The 16,796-nt window shown below is 38.5% G+C and overlaps 1 protein-coding gene across 1 annotated transcript; it reads left to right on the top strand.

Annotated features, from left to right (window-relative positions):
- Positions 1 to 2,089: 2,089 nt before the first annotated feature.
- Positions 2,090 to 13,050, top strand: srd5a1 (steroid-5-alpha-reductase, alpha polypeptide 1 (3-oxo-5 alpha-steroid delta 4-dehydrogenase alpha 1)). The gene is made up of 5 exons (XM_079258351.1): positions 2,090 to 2,488; positions 3,042 to 3,208; positions 5,371 to 5,472; positions 10,893 to 11,043; positions 11,140 to 13,050. The coding sequence occupies exons 1-5, from the start codon at positions 2,178 to 2,180 to the stop codon at positions 11,204 to 11,206; spliced, it is 798 nt and encodes a 265-aa protein (XP_079114477.1). The 5' UTR covers positions 2,090 to 2,177; the 3' UTR covers positions 11,207 to 13,050.
- The last annotated feature ends 3,746 nt before the right edge of the window (positions 13,051 to 16,796 follow it).

The following is a 16,796-nucleotide window of genomic DNA, read 5'->3' as shown; positions in this document are numbered from 1 at the left end:
TTTATGTTCATTCAAATTTATAAGGGCAGGTGCTGGTTTCGATAAACAATCATCAACATAATCAGTTCTTTAGGGACATTTTTCTTACGAGAAGAGCAAAGCATACAAATCTTAATATAAAAACAGGAAGGAAAAGTTGTAAAAGTTGATAGATGAATCATTAAGATGGAGCTGTTCTTTTGTTCCTCCAGTTTTGGCTCATATCCAGCAGCTGTATGATCCCAGATTAGAGGTTTCAGGACAAAAACGAGTGATGTAATGCCCTTTAATTCACTACTAACATAGTTTGAAAACACAAGAGATGAAAAAGCAAATGCAATAAAAACCCACTCAGGCTTAGGTCCTGTGATGGACTGGGGACCTGTCCAGGGTGTACCCTGCCTCTTGTCCAATGATTATAGGCTTCAGCTTTCCTGCAACCCTTCATCGGACTAAGCGCCCAAGAAAAAGGATGGATGAATAATCAGGTTTCTGTTGACCTGTCTCTTTTGTCTCTCTGAGTTTTGCTTATTTGTTTATATTACAGGAGCAAAACACATTATTAGACAGTTCTGTGAATGTACCAGAGTTAGCCAAATGGTTATATGTCATCTCCAGTCCATTTTTCTGCTCTATATCAAATATCTATTTTCAAAGTAACAGTTGTTCAATTTGCTGTCCTTTTTGGAGTGTTGTCCTCCATGAATAAATAAAACATGAGGTCAGGGATGAAAATAAATTTTAAAAAAGTAATAATTCGTTGAACAATCCTTTGATGTTTTTACTACAGTCAGGTGTTTTTGTTCTTCTCAAACAGACTTCTTCACCGGTGGCCGGTTTGTCCCAGTGTTCATCATAAGTGCTCTAATTTGTCCAGGACCAATTTATTTGTCTGTTTTGTTGTTTTATTTCTTCTTTCAACTCAATTTGATGAAAAAACAGTGTCTTATATAACTAAATTAAAATTTAGCAAAATTTTAGTTATTGTTCCTTTTTTTAGTATTTGAGTAACTTTTGTCAATTCAACCTTTCCTTTAATGAAAGGGTATGAATAAATTTGACGACCACTGTATGTTAATCTAGATTGAAACATTTAACATTTGTCCAATAAAGTTTAAAATCATAATCAGTAATGCTAAAAAAAAAAAGAGTATAGTTTTCTTGTCCAAATAATGCGTGTTTGTACGTTATTTAATCAAAATTTATTTTGACATGTACAGCACAGGATTTTTGAAAGTCCATCATAATAAAAGAAAGTTAAGAGATTAAATTCAGGAAACAACTAGATTCAGTTGAATCTGGAATAGAATTTAAAATCCTTACATATAAAGCCCTCCACAACCAGGCACCACTATATATCAAAGACCTCATAGTTTATATTCCAAGCAGAGTACTTTATTCCCAGACTGCAGGCTTATTTGTGGTTCCTAGAGTCTCAAAGAGCCAAGCAGGAGGCAGCGCCTTTGGCTATCAGGCCCCTCTTTATGGAATAAGCTCCCAGTTAGTGTTAGGGAAGCAGACACCCTCCCCACCTTTAAGACTAGGCTGAAGACTTATCTTTTTGATAAGTCCTATAGCTAGGGATGGTTAGCATCCCTTAGTTGTGCTGCTATAGGTTTAGACTGCTGAGGGACATTTCCTGACACACTAAGCTTACCCCCCCCCCCCCCCCCCCCCCCTCAGAACAGTGTTGCATCATTAACATGCATGTCTCCTGTCTCAGCAGGTCTCCCTGGCCGGGAGTAGCAGTTCCTGTTGTCTGTTGTCTTTCTGTCCTTGGAGCCTCCAACTCAATCTGTTGGTTTCCTTATATAGACTATTATGAATTGGCTTTCATTATGTTGTTGTTGTTGTTTTTTTTTTGTTTGTTTGTTTTTCCTGTCTGTAAAGCGTCTTGAGATGGCATTGCCGTGATTTGACGCTATATAAAAGACTTTTCTCAGCAGCTCACTTTGAATGCATATTTATCAGCTACGTCGTTACGTCAGGAAGTTGAATGACGTCTATGTAAAACCGAGCTGTTTGATTGGTTAAAAACGTCGGTCGCTCAGTCGTTCAAAAACCGATTGGTCTGTGTCAGTCGCCTGCATATGGAGAGTTTACAGCGTGAGCTTGTGGATCAGCATGTAGTTGAGCAAATAAACTACATTGGCTCAGTTGAGTATTTTAATTCGTAAACATTAAACCCCTTCACCGGAATGGATGCCCTCCTTTCCTTAATCTTCCACTCGGAGGAAGAGGAGCTGTACATTTTGGACCGTATGGCTTACCTCATGGTTTTTATGGCAGCCTGCACTTTCCTCAGCTTGCTTTTTGAAAACGTCCCTTACGGACGATACGCTACGAGCAAATATGGATTTCCAGTGAACGTGAAGTTTGCCTGGTTCGTTCAGGAGTTGCCCTCTTTCTTGTTGCCTGTGTGTCTGGTGGTCTGGGCATCCTGCTCCAAAACGTCCCGACTGGCGAACCAGCTTCTCATTGCAATGTTCCTTTGCCACTATGTCCAGAGGTAGGTAGACAGATGGAAGTCCTTTTACTGCAAGCTAAGTCATATCTGATTATTTACACCATTGCATTAAAATGGACTTTGTAATTTACAGTTGTGCTCATATGTGTTCATACCATTTCAGTAAAGAAAAAGGCAGAATTTACAACAGTCACTCAAATAACTGGAGACTTAAAAAAGGAACAATACCTTTTTTTTTCTTTTTTTTTTCATTTAATTGAGTTGAAGAAAGAAAAAAGAAAGAAACAAATTGGTCCTGGACAAATTAGAGCACTTTTCTGTTGAACAGTGGGATAATTATTTATCTTATTTGTTTGCTTTTAAAAAAAAATATTTCTATTGAACCAGAATTAGAAAATAAATTTAATAAATTTTTTTAAATTTATTATTACTCTAGTCAATGTCAGTTTATTTTACATGCAGCTGTTTTTTCCCTCTTTATTGAAAGGGTATGAATAAATATGAGCACAACTGTATATAATTGTGGGGGAATAACAAAAGTACTTTAAATTAGATACTAGTTTGCTTTTTTTTTTCTTCTTTATCTCTTCTGCAGAGCCCTCATTTATCCATTTTTAATCCGAGGTGGGAAAGCTACACCATTCCTCTCATTTTTCCTGGCCTTTGTTTTCTGCATCTATAATGGCTTTATGCAAGTCAGATACCTGAGCCATTATGCAGAGTACCCTGCATACTGGGTTACACATCCATGCTTCATCATTGGTAGGTGTCCTCTTAAACATGTTCAAAAACAAGATGGATTGCAAAGAAAAGGCCATCTGTTGTAAATAATGCAATTTATTTGTTATAATACACCGCCTACCCCTCCTTAAAAAGTCCCCACCTGGATATAACTCACCAAATGTGTAAGAGCCTCCTATAAAATACATAGATTGTTATGTTTCAGCGGGGTAAGGTTATTCAACCTCAACTTGTGTAGTGAATACCTTGCCAGTTCTTAAACATGCAGAAAGACACTTTCTGTGATCATGGAAAATGTGTTATATTATCAGAAGATTGATTGCTGGAAGTACTGAAACTGGGTTATGAGCTGTCCAACTCATTATTTAAAACTTGAGGGATGGTGAGGAACCATCACCTCTGAGAAAGAAAGGTGTTTCAAGAAAAATGTTAGTCTGCTTGGGAGCATAAAAATTGTACTCTGGAGTAATAAAAGAAGGTTATGTGGTCCCATGAGTTCAGATTTACTGTGTTCAAGAATGATGAGAGCATAAATAAGAAGAGAGGTAGATAAAGTGATGCAGCCATCATTCCTGTACAACCCTGGAGGGCAGTCTATAATCTGGGGTTGCTGCAGTGGGTCAGCTCTGGGTTCAACAACATTATGTGCCCAAAGAATTCAGTCAGCTGATACCTGAATATGTTGTATAAGCAGGTTTTTCTATCAGTGGATTTTTTCTTCCCTGATGGCATGGGCATATTCCAAGATGACAATGCCAGGGTTCATGTGGCTCACATTGTGAAAGAGTGCTTCAAGGTGCATCAGACTTCATCTTCACATATGGATTAGCCACCACAGACTACAGAATTTAACCTGATAGAAAATCTTTAGGATGCAGTTCGTTTTTTTTTTTTTTGTATCACCACTACAAGATGTAGCCAACGTAATAAAGCAACTCGAGATGGAAACGACAGTTCAAGGATCTTACTACAACAATACCACAGTGACTACATGCCCTAGTCAAAGCTAAAGGAAGTTCAATGAAATATTAGTTTGTGGGATTTATTTGTTTGTTTATGTTTTGTTTTTTTATCTTTAAAAAAAATCAGAGGAGAAATGAGGGCATCACGGCTCTCTTTTATTAATTTGTTTTGTCTTTCCTAAAATATTCCATCTTTATACACAATATTTTGTAGAATGGAGGATTTCAAGATTATTTTAGGCCTAAAATGCTGACTAGAAAATGAAGACTGGATGTTCGGACATTGATTTTTTTTTAAGCCTTCCGAAAAGGCATGCCAGGAATCACACAATGTTATAACTCGTGTTTGTCTTTTACTTGAATTTTTATTGATTGACCACAGGTCATAAACCAACGGTCCGTGTACTCCTGACAACAATTCGGTGAAATAAGTCCTCTCCAGAGTGAAGTTAACCCACGGAACAGACGCATGCGCACCTTTTCATCTCCGTCTCAATCATACTCATCTGGTTTAATCGTTTGTGTTACTACGTCATCCAACAATCTTAACACTGGATACACGAGTTACAGAAAAGGGTCAGTAAATATAATATTAGTGTGAAGAACGGAATTTGAGAGAAATTACTTAGTAATCATGCAGATGTAAGAAAGGATTAAAAGCTGGTTAACGTTCCAGTTAATCACCATGGCAACTCTGTCCCAGAGAAGCTCTATCATAATCATTGTGGATCAATTTGTGGCTGGATGATAGAAAATAAATGGATTTTTATGTTGCTGTTTGGTTCCTAAAATGACATTTTATATTACTTTAACCTGTGTGGAGGTTAGTTATGCAAAGACAGCTTTGTTCAGTATTTAACATGAAAAATTCTACATATTTCACATTCTGCATATTGGGATTTTCACTCATTTTCTTTTTAACTTGTGTTATTTAAACATGGGATGATAACATTGCTATTGTTAATAACACACACTCTCTCTTTGTGGTTTTAACACATTTAAGACTAGAAGCTGTTTCTGTGTCCTAAACCAGCACCCCCCAGTGGTGGAAAACTCCAGACACAGCTAAATCTTTCAATGTCATTCACCATATTATGTCACTTGTTTGTATTGATCAAGCTGTTAAAATTTTATTGAAAAAAATGAATAAATACAACGGTCAGCTGTTTATCTTGTGTCGGTGAAACATTCCTGCTAAAGCAGCTCTGGATTTGTCCCCAGGGTCTGTGTTGTGGCTGGTCGGCTGGCTGATAAATTTACACTCTGACCGCATCCTGAGGAACCTGAGAAAGCCCGGAGAGACTGGATACAAGATCCCCCGAGGTAAATCTCTCATCTACAGTTCACAGTATTTGGATATTTATCTGAAATGACTAAAATGTGTAGCTGAGTGTTGATCAAAAGCTGCCTAGAAAACAGTGATGCAGATGTTTCAGGAATAAATGAAAATATATGTAAATTGAAAAATTTAAAAAAAAAAAAAAAAAAGAAACATTGTAGAAGAAATAAAGACATTTGACAAGCATGTAGGTGAGTATGTTACTTTAAGGATCAGCAAAGACCAGGTTGAGATTTGCATACATATGACATGGTGTCAAACTTTGCTGCAGCGTTTCAGTCACATCATTTACCTATTTTGGGGCTGTTTTTCTATCAGAAAAGTTAAACAGACGAGCATATATTTGCATTACACATGTTGGTCTGACTGACTACTTTTGGACAACCCTGTCAGATGTATACTGGTGTTTATTTGTTAAAAACAAATGCTGTAAAATCAGAAAAAAAAACAAGGCGCTTCAAGAATAACTCAAATGTTTGCTTTAAATTGTTGGGCTATTCAGGCTAAGGCGATGTCCAAACACTTCTGAACCACTACCAGATCTAGTGTGGCATCTCGGGCCTCCAGACTGTGACAACTGAGTCAGATTATGCAGCTACTTTATGTGGCAGCGTTACTGAACTTCAGAACAAGACACAGCAATGTGAGTGGAAAGAAATGTAGTTTTTTTTTTTTTTCCAAAGAAACAACTCCAATCCTCCTGACTTGTCACTGTTGAATTTCTGATGAGGATTAGATGGAATCAGCAGCCAAACTCGCGATGGAAAGATGTTTCATGTACCGCTCTCAATGCGCCGACATAAGCCAGAAAACTAGTTTGTCGTCTCAAACGCAAACTCAAGATGTGAGACACTCGTAAAGCACACACACGCTAGCAGACTGATGCCTTTAACTCTGAAGGGGACAGATGCAGTGATGGAACAGCAGCATATTTAATAGCAAGAGGCAGTTTCTCTGCGCAAAACTTACATAGTAAAATGCAGTGTGCAAACACAAGGGAAAGAAAGAGCTGCCATTTACTGCAGTTATCCAACAAATTTCAGAGTTAGGAAAAAATGTGACGGTCATTGGCATTAATGCTGAGGTTTCAGCGTATTTCTTATCACTTATTTATGAGTAATACTGATAAAATGGGACACTTATGAGTTACATTAAAGTCTACACTTATGTAACTTGCTTGTTAACAGAAACAGCCAATCAGTCAATCATATGGCAGCAGCTTCATTCATCCAGGCATGTAGACATCATCGAGACAACCTGCTGATCAAACTGAGCATCAGAGTAAGAATGAAAGAGGATTGAAGTGAATTAGAACGTGACATGGTTGTTGGTGCCAGGCGAGCGAGTCTTGAGTTTTTCAGAAACTGAAGATCTACTGGGATTTTCACACACACCCATCTCTAGGATTTACAGATAGTAGTCTAGAAAGAGAAAATATCTTGCGTGCAGCAGTTGTCTTGACTAAAATGCACCATTGATTTAGTGAATAATGGGCATTTTTGTTCACAGCAATAAGAACTCAAATAACTACTGGGTACTACCAAGGTGTGAGGAATGACATCTCTGAAAACACAATAAATTGCACTGTGAAGCAAATGGTCTCCAACACAAGAAGACCCACTGGACGCCAGCTAAGAACAGGAAAATTAGGCTACACCTCATGCAGATGGAAGGGTTGGAATTTGGCATAAACAAGATGAAAGCATGGATCCATCCTGCCCTGCATCAACAGTTTTGGCTGCTGGGGTTACAATGGGTTGGATTATATTTTCCTGGCACACTTCGGTCCCCTTTGTACAAACCAGTGATAATTTCAGCACCGCAGCCTGCCTGAGCAGTGTTGTTGACCATGTCCATCCCTTTCTGACCATGCTGTAGCATCTTCTAATGCACATGTGCCAAACTCCAGTCTTCGAGGGCCGGTTTCAAGCACGTTTTTGTTGTCTCCATGCACCAACACACCTGACTGAATTGAATAAATAGGTTGACAAGAAGATGCTGGATCCATTTGATTTGAATCAAGTGTGTTGGTATAGAGAAGCAACCTTCGAGGACTAGAGTTTAATATACCCCTGTATGGTTACATCCAACAGGATAATGCACCATGTCACAAAGCTTAAATCACCTCCAACTAGTTTCTTGATCATAACAATGAGTTCATAATAATCCAATGGCCTCCACAGTCCAATAGAGCACCTTTGGGATGTGGTGGATTGGTATATTCTCATCATGGAGGTTCAGCTGATAAATCTGCAGCAACAGTGTGATGCTATAATGTTATTATGGTTAATACCACAGCCAGTAAGAATTCTAAGACCAACTGGCGTGCATTATTTTCATATATACGCACACATAGTTCGACAAGTTAAATTACCGTTATATCACTGAATATAAAAGTACATTGGCTCCAACATAAAGTAGTTTCTATACTTTAGCATATTTAGCAAGTCTGTTTCTTTTTTTAGAAAAAAAACATTTTTTGTAAGAGTTTTACTGTGGGACCATGGAATAAGTGGATTAAACTACTCGGATCTGTGCATTACATGGTTTTAATGCCCTTCACATTGGAACACCACTCCGCTGCACGTCATGATGTTCGCGACTCGTGCATTAAAACTGTTTTAATGCACAGTTCCTTGTTGTTTAATTCTTACATCTTTAAGACCGTTCTGAAGGAAAAAGGGGGCCCAACCTGGTACTAGCAGTGTAGCATGACATGTGACTGTAGGTAAGTGGTGCTTAAAATGTTGGATGTTTCTTCCTGGATTACTCAATGGAAAAATTAGTCTAAATTCCTGTATTAATTATTTTTGCTCACTGTGCTGAAATGGAAAGCCTGACGAGCAGCTAAACCTAAATTACTCTCAGGAACTACGGCTTCATTTGTCTGTTTTGAATTCTAGTCCAAAACCTACAGGTTCAGCAAATTTTATTATTTTACTTTTTCTTGGGTTCATTGTGATATTTTTTTCAGCACTTGGATGAGAGTAATCACATCTTGACACAGAGCACTGCTGTTTCTGTACACTAGCTGGTAATTTCCCATTGTAGTGTCGTGATTAGATGCAGAATCACAGGTTGTCACTAGCTATCTTTTCCAATGTGCACTCTGCACGCCCTTTCACTCGTGTATAAAAGGTTCTTGCCATACTGACTGATAATGGTTTAGTTAAGAGTGTGATAGGTTTTTCTTTCACTGACACAGACAGAGAAACTACAGAGTGCTAATAGTAATTATGCTGGACAGCAAACCAAGCCTGCACTGGAACATGTTTATTAAATGTCAGTGCATGTGCAGGCCAGCTTCACTTGATATTCATCTAACAAAAAGGTTTTTAAAAAACAATGGTTTGATTTTAGGCATTCAAAAAACTTACTACTAAGTACTTGTGATATTTCAGTGAGTTTTATGTTTATACACAGTATTTTGAAATTTTATCCAAAGAGTAAAGACAGCCAGTGTTGGTTTTGCAGAGACAGTTTAGCCATTCTCAATCCTCTAGATGTGGAGCAGCTGCTCTACTCTGAGCCTTTCCCGGATGACAAGCTTCTCTAAGAGTCGAGCCGCTGCTCCTCTACATTGAGAGGAACTAGATGAAGTGGCTCAGGCATCTGGTTAGGATGCCTCCTGGACCTTGTCACTGGTGAGGTGTTATGGACACGTCTCTGCGGGAGGAGATCCCGATGGACACGCTGGAAGGATTACATCTCTACTGGCCTGGAAATGCCTCGGGATCCCCCCTGATGAGCTGGTAAATGTGGCTGGGGAGATAGTCTATCCATTTCAAACTAGGGCTGTGAAGATATGCTTTTGTCCCGAATCGATTTGATTCTGATTTTTTTGGTTCCAATTCAATTTAAATTGCGATTCTCACAATTCTTCAATTTTGCTAGGTTTTTGTAGATAAAAACAAAAAAATGTATAAAACTTTTCTTTTTTGCTCGTCATTTTTCTTGATTTTATTTGGGGAAAACAACACAGTAGCCAGATCATCATTCTGCTGCTATAATGCCCAAGAGGACAAGTTAAATATCAATAAAAACAAGTGAACAGTTAACCAAGTGAAACAGGTCAGATGTGAACTTTGAAGCTGACTATAGTAAAAGGTTGTCAAACAGAGATGAGAATGACTGAACCAACTTTCAATACAGTGTTGACCCAACATAGAGCGGATAGCGGAGAACACGCTACTTCTGGCAGTCAGAAAGGACTCTGCCAGAATCGGCATGTTTTAGTTTGTCTCTGCAGTTGAATAGAACAGCTTTACTGAGCTAGTTTAGGTGTAAAAACATTTTATCATATATGAAAACAAGAGTGGGCAGTAAATGTGAGTTCACAACAATCCCAACAAAAGAAAAACCAGGCAAGACTCATTAAAGCAGGTATGGATTGGCCTTTTCTGTAGTTTTTCATATGTGAAAATTGATGACTGTTATATAAGATGTGACGGGGGAGGTTGTTAGTTGACAAGATTTTGAGATATAAAGCTGTAAAACTTTCTATTTTGCGAGTTTAAACCACAATTTTTGTTTTTCTAAATTAAACTAAATGAGTCATTCTGTTCCTACCGTCGCCATCTTGGCAGCGTCATGCGTGTCGTCTCACCCGGAAAATACAAATATGGGCAAAGAGGTGGAGCTGAGACGGGGGCCATGAGCGTCATGGTGGATGATTGACATCAAGTGAACTCAGAGCTTTCTGTAGCTAAAAGCTAACAGAGCTAACCCAGAGCTAACAGAAGGTAACCAGCTAACGGAGGTAAGCGGGCTAAAGCTAAGTCACGTTGTTAACCGGCTAAAAACCGCGGTTGTTCTACGTTCTTCTGACTTGAAGCTAGAATATTGGTACCTGTCAATCAAAAGGACACACCCCTACATATGCCGAACTTCGAGATTAAATTACTTTTAAACAGGCGAGCCAGAAAAAAATTCACTCCCCCACACAGTTGTCATGAAGGTAAACCTGGCCTATAAACTGAAAATGGATTTTTGAACCAGGCTGTAAATATGTTTATTTCTGCCGTGAATTTGGCCTTTTTAACATGGGCATCTATGGGGATTTGTTCTGTTTTGCAGTCAGCCCCTAGCGGATGAAGGGTTTTATGCACTGAGTTTTATGCACTTCCGCATAGGCTTCACTTTTTACCGCCGGAGGTTGCCGCTTAGTCTAAACTTAAAATGAACCTGCTGAAACAATCCATCTTGGACCCGCAAGGAAAATAAAATTTAGATGGTGAGGCAGGAGGAAGCTGTGAGCTGTGCTGCTCCGGACCAGTGTCCAGGCAAATCCCATCCCTGGAATCCCATCGGCCAAGCAAATTGTTTTCCAAAGCAAAATTCTTGTTTCAGTGAACACATGAAAGGTTAAGCAGAAAGCCTGACTTCGGTCTCCTCCATCTCACAGGTGGAATGTTTGAATATGTTTCTGGGGCCAACTTCCTCGGAGAGATAACGGAGTGGGCGGGCTTCGCCCTGGCTGGCCACTCTGTGCACAGCGCAGCTTTCGCCATCTTTACCGCAGTGGTCCTCTCCAGCCGGGCTGTGGCCCACCACAAGTAAGAATAAACACACACTTGGTGAAACAGTGCCCATGGGTTGTGCTGTATGAATACATTTCAAAGGACTTGTCTGTACTTTTTCTTTCTCTGCAGATGGTACCTTGCTAAGTTTGAAGACTACCCTAAAAGCAGGAAAGCGTTAATTCCCTTTCTTTTCTAGAAGCTCAAAAAGGTATTGTATTTTCTCCGTACAGCTGAGAAGAAAGTCCTGTCTTCTTGTTTTCTCACATTGAAAGCAGACTTAAACACTGGTTGCATCCTAAGAAAACGAAGAACCTCGGCAGCCATTGGCTAAATGAGCTGGAAGTGTGGTATTTGCAGCAGAGACAACATTAAGCAATGCTCCAGAGGCCAACAAAATATACCTCAACATGAACACATTGGATTTATAACACACTGCACCAGCAAGCGACAACTTTAAGACTCTCCTCTGATCCACACACCCTCCCATGTGGAGCATAAACTTGGAAACTCAAAGCCAACATTCATTCATTCATTTTCCGAACCGCTTATTCCAATTCAGGGTCGCGGGGAAGCTGGAGCCTATCCCAGCTGGCTTTGGGCGACAGGCAGGGTACACCCTGGACAGCTCGCCAGTCCATCGCAGGGCCACACACAGAGACGAATTCAAATTTTCATTAATCCTCATCTGTTGCAAATCTTTTTAACATCCCTCCAGATTGAACAGACAAGGTGCCTTGAGTTAAGTCCAGCCTGCTTTTCCTGCTGTATTTTATTCTCATGTGTCATTAGAAAGTTTTTATTCTTTCTATTGAACTCATCATCTCACTTTTGTAACGAAAAGTAGCGTTAAAAGCTGACACTCCTGCCTCAGGCCTGTCCTCGACCAAGGATCTGCAGGGAAATCATTTGAAGATCAAGAATGACTCAATAATTCACTCAAGCTTGAAAGGAGGAGATGAGAACTGGCAACACATATTACTCCTGTCAGGATTTCTAACTGCAACAAAGAACAAAGGAAGAAATTTCACTCCAGCATTGGTGACACTGAATTAATGATGTGCAAACCTTGAAGAGACAGATTTTTTTTTTTTTTTTTTTGTATTGTTGCTGTTACCATAAACCAGAAACACTCATCCGTGTGAGTGTGGACTTTTCTTAATGTCTGAACATTGTAATCAGTCTTGACATAAGTGTTTCTCAATAACTTTAGATTTTAAAGAAGTGAATTTATCATGTTTAAATATTTTCCTGATTAAATTTGTGCACAAATGAAACTGGCATTCATTTACACCTGTATAAAGCTTGACTACCACGGTGCAACAGAACTATATATGAAAGCTTCTCCCACGACTCCTCGCCTCTCACTTTCCCAGAGGAGAGAGGCCATTTACCAGCGCCAGAAGCACCCAGGGTTTTCTTATTAAGAATGTGTTGTATTTTATGGAAATGTATTTTTTCACAGTTTTTACACACAGTGTTATTAATGAATAATAGAAGTGCTGCATCTGAGTCAGATGAAAAATGACAGCTGTGTGCCACTGAAGGCTAAACGGAGTGACATCCTTCATGTTCTAAATCCCCAATGTCTGTCTTTCTCTCTTCCGGGCTATTTCATCTGTGCATCCTCTTTATCCTCGCCTCTTGTAATTGCACCACTATATTACCCTGCCAGTGTAATATAGTCAAGTGACAGGTTTGACTTTACTATTGCCAAGTATGCCATTTTACTGTGGTGTCATTCATCTTCAGGCAGATGGTAATGCGTTATCTTTTTATATGCTTAGCATCAGGGTGAAATGGCTGCAAACTCACTCATGCAAGCTGCAAAACACTCTTCACTGTTTCCCATGTAGCGAAGCTGGAGAAAAGCAACAGCAGCGCCGGCTGAAGCCTGCAGTGCTGCAGTATATAAAGGATTCAGCTGGAAACTAAATGTATATTTCAAAAGGGGGCATGTTGTGCTTTTGGGATTTGCCCCATATTTAAAGACTCATAGGAGTTAAGCTATGTCCTACTATCCGCGGAGGATGGAACTTTGCGTAGGGGCGATACCAACATTTTTCCTGTTGATACAATACCATTAGTTTATTGTACTCTTTTCATGGATACTGATATTCATATCGATATTTCTTGCCTCCTAAAGGAAAAATCATGAAACACTGTGCATTAATATCTTTATTGCAAAGGAAATGTACAATTTAAATAAAAGTCAAGAACATCAATACTTGAAAGAAATGTTTTTAATTTTCATTTCATTTCAACATGTTTTTATACTCTTTTCTTTTTCATAATATACTAGCAAATCCAAAAAACAATAACAGAAAATAAACTCCAAAGTATCTTTTAAATGTAAAATAAATTGTTCTGATGAATAAAACAAAATCAAGATGAAATCTTTTTAAAATGGTATATTCCAGATTAAAGTAAGATTATTCACAATACTAGAGGGAAAATAAAATAAAAACAAGTGTAATATGATAAACATAAAACAATATGCAATAATCTGAATTAAATCAGTAAAATATTTTTTTTAAAAATGTCATCACTAACAGTTTCATCGTCATGATGTCTGATACAATAATCGTGTCAATCGTGTTCAGTCGTGGAATACACTGTTCCTGGGCTTTGAATGCAGTTTTATCGCATAAAACTCTCAGAAGTAAAAACAAATAGCATGCTTTGTGTTACAAGAGTGCCATCACTCAAAAAAACTAAGCAAATCTGTTATTTTGACTGGCTGGTATCGACATGTCAACTCCAGACTTATCAATACATTCATTGTATTCTGTTGTACAGAATTCTGCAGATGCTTTTATCCAAAGCGACTTGCAGTGATCAATTAACCACAGCAATGACATGCTTTTCCTTCTAGGTGGGAGGTAGCCGAAGAGAACCTACACATACATGGAGAACATGCAAACTCCACACAGAGTCTCTTCAAACCTCCCGCTAGCTGAGGTCCGACCCTGTGACCTTCTTGCTGTGTGGCCACAGTGTTAACCACTATGCCACCGTGCTGCCCTCATCCCTAACTTGAAGCTTTGATTGACCTGAGTTGATCATGTTCCTGTTGCAGGTTGGAAAACTGGTATTGAGCTTGCAGACCAGGCTAGCTATTATTAGCTAAATGATAACAACAGATAAGAGGTTGGGCAATAACATTCACATGTTTTACTTAAGTAAGACAAACTGATAAAACTGCAAATAGTAAACATAAAGAAATGGCACACAATAAGTCACTTTTTTTAGGTTTTAGATGATTTTTCACGACTAAGAACTTAAAATTTCCATTTCAGTACTTTGATTCACAACTACTGTACCATATAAAGTAGAGGTGGGAAAATCGAATCAAAAAATCGGAAAACTGGATTTTTTTCTTCACAATTTTAAAATCGATTTTCTTCTTTAAAAGAATTAGATTTTTTTTTCTCAAATAAATAACATGTAGGCACTATAAAATTTTTGTCATTTTTATTGATTTTATTAATATTTTTACTTCTCTTCTTGGGCGTTATAGCAGCAGAATGATGGTCTGACTACTGTTATGTTTTTTCCACATTAAAATGAGGAAAAATGACGAGCAAAAAAAGTTTTATACTTTTTTTTGTTTTTAATCTACAAAAATCGGCAATATCAGAGAATTGTGAGAATCGCAATTTAAATCGGCACCCAAAAAAATCGGAATTATATCGAATTGGGACAAAAGCATATCGTCACACCCTTAATATAAAGTACCTCTGGTGATGTCAGCAGACAAAGTGTTTTACTGCGTGGTCACAGATCACTGAACCAAATTTCCTCCTATCAGTTACAACACTGCGCCTAATTGCAGGAGATTTTACTAAAGTAGAACTTTTTTCTAAATATTTTGAAGATAAAGTGGTGGAGCTGCTGGTGAATGCTGTATTTCGTGTCCCATCTCCCATTTTTATTGTTATTGTGTCCTCATTATAATGCATCCCTCGTTAGAAATGAAATAAAAATGATCTGTCCTATAAACATAAATTCCCACTCATATCTGTCTTTCAGCCTTAAGAGTCGGTGTTTTATGTATTGGTAAGGCTAACCATGGTTTTATATATTGTCTTTAGTCGTCACCAGGCAGGCTTTGTGTTCCTACACAGCGAAATGCACCTGACCTACCAAGAAATGCTTTTTTTACATTTTTTTTTATTTTTTTTTTAGTAATTTAGGCTTTTTTTTTTTCTTTGCTAGCCTACATGTTTAGATTTACATGATGCAGGTGGCTTGTCTTGAACAATTGCACAAGACAAGCCACCTGCATCAAAGTCTTGTACAATTGTCCAATCGAGAACAGCAAATCTGCTGTAGGGTGGTCTTAAAGAGAGAAAAGGGATGATTGGCATTACAGGAATTTAAAACGTGACAGACTTTTTAAATATTGAAACTTATAAACCTGTTCAGGTCTATACAAGTATTTAATTCAGAGATATTAATTTGGACATTATGATGAGATGTATGCTCTTTATTAAAAGTGTGATGATGAATATGAACACTTCACAGCATTTAAGAAAAAAATGATTGACAAAGATGTTTGAACTTAAATTTAAATCGTCATTTTAATGAACTGTTCTGATTGTAAATCGCATAAATTTGGAAATTACAGTAGAGTTCCAATACTGTGCAGTTTAACTGTGCTTGCTGGGTCCATTATGACGCTGTCCTGGTTTTAGTCTACTTTCCTGTGTGGTTGAGACAACACACCAACGGCTATGTAAATATGTGTAAAATGCTTTTTAAAGCTGCTGAAACTACAAATTCAGCTTTCCACTAATGCGGGTTAAATACCTGGAACATGTTCCAGCTTCATTACTATTCAAGCCACATGCAGCCTCAGACAACTGCTGCTTCCTTTATATTATCGGCTTTTACTGTTGTGCCTTTGAGCACATTTTTCAGTTCTCCGGCTCGATCTCTGTTTATGTGTGTGCTCATATTAGTCCAACGTCTGTTAGCTGTAGTCCGCTTGTCATCAACGTGGTAATCCCATAAAAGCTGACAATGAGGCAAACCAGTGTCTTGATAAACAGCCTCTTCAATCTGGCATGTCACTCAGATGCCTGCATTCCACACTGTGAGATAGAGTGATACAAAGAAGAGCTTGATCTTTACAGGCTTACAGTAGGAGCGAGCAGCTGTGTGTGTGTGTGTGTGTGTGTGCCTGAGTGTTTCATACAGGCAGCTACATATCCCAGCCGACACATAGTGTGCTCGGGGGGGTTTTCCTTGACTAGGTCACATGCTGCACGTGTGTTGCAGAGGCCGGGGGTGGGGGTGGGGGTGGGGGGCGCAGGCATTATGCAAGACTCTCATTCTCTCATTCTCATACACTCCTTTACATGCATATGCATCCCAGAAGGTGTTGTTATGCTAAATCCTGACTGTCCCGGCTTCAACATTGAGCTTTATGGCTTGTGAGATTGTTACTCAGGTAGCATGCAGAATCTGCAATTATCAACACCATCAGCTGTGTTTGCTCCTTTATATTAATAGACAAAAAAAAAAGAGGCTAATTTTACACTGTTATACAATATTAACTTGGCACTGTAGACCTTTGGATATAAATTGAGAACGTGAAAAGGTATTCCTTTCCGTCTGATGCTTATTTAAATTTGAATGTGTTCTGGAAGTATTGCTCACATTTCTTCCCTTTTTTTTTTATATAAAGAGTTTCATCAGGAGTGTTCATGACCAGAATTACAAGATGCTGTGGAGCCATGATGGCTGGATACACACAAAGAAATGCAAACAGAAAGATCCCACAG

The sequence above is a fragment of the Telmatherina bonti genome (assembly GCF_933228915.1).
Source record: "Telmatherina bonti genome assembly, chromosome: 19".
Lineage (NCBI taxonomy): Eukaryota > Metazoa > Chordata > Actinopteri > Atheriniformes > Telmatherinidae > Telmatherina > Telmatherina bonti.
The sequence above is the reverse complement of the archived record's forward strand: the minus strand, read 5'-3'. Positions and strand labels throughout refer to the sequence as shown.

What these genes read in the sequence shown, in the direction of transcription:
- srd5a1 (XM_079258351.1), top strand. Translation starts at nt 2,178, where the DNA reads ATGGATGCCCTCCTTTCCTTAATCTTCCACTCGGAGGAAGAGGAGCTG. An exon ending in CTTTGCCACTATGTCCAGAG is followed by an intron (nt 2,489 to 3,041) that starts GTAGGTAGACAG and finishes TCTCTTCTGCAG; the next exon opens with AGCCCTCATTTATCCATTTT. An exon ending in CGGGCTGTGGCCCACCACAA is followed by an intron (nt 11,044 to 11,139) that starts GTAAGAATAAAC and finishes CTTTCTCTGCAG; the next exon opens with ATGGTACCTTGCTAAGTTTG.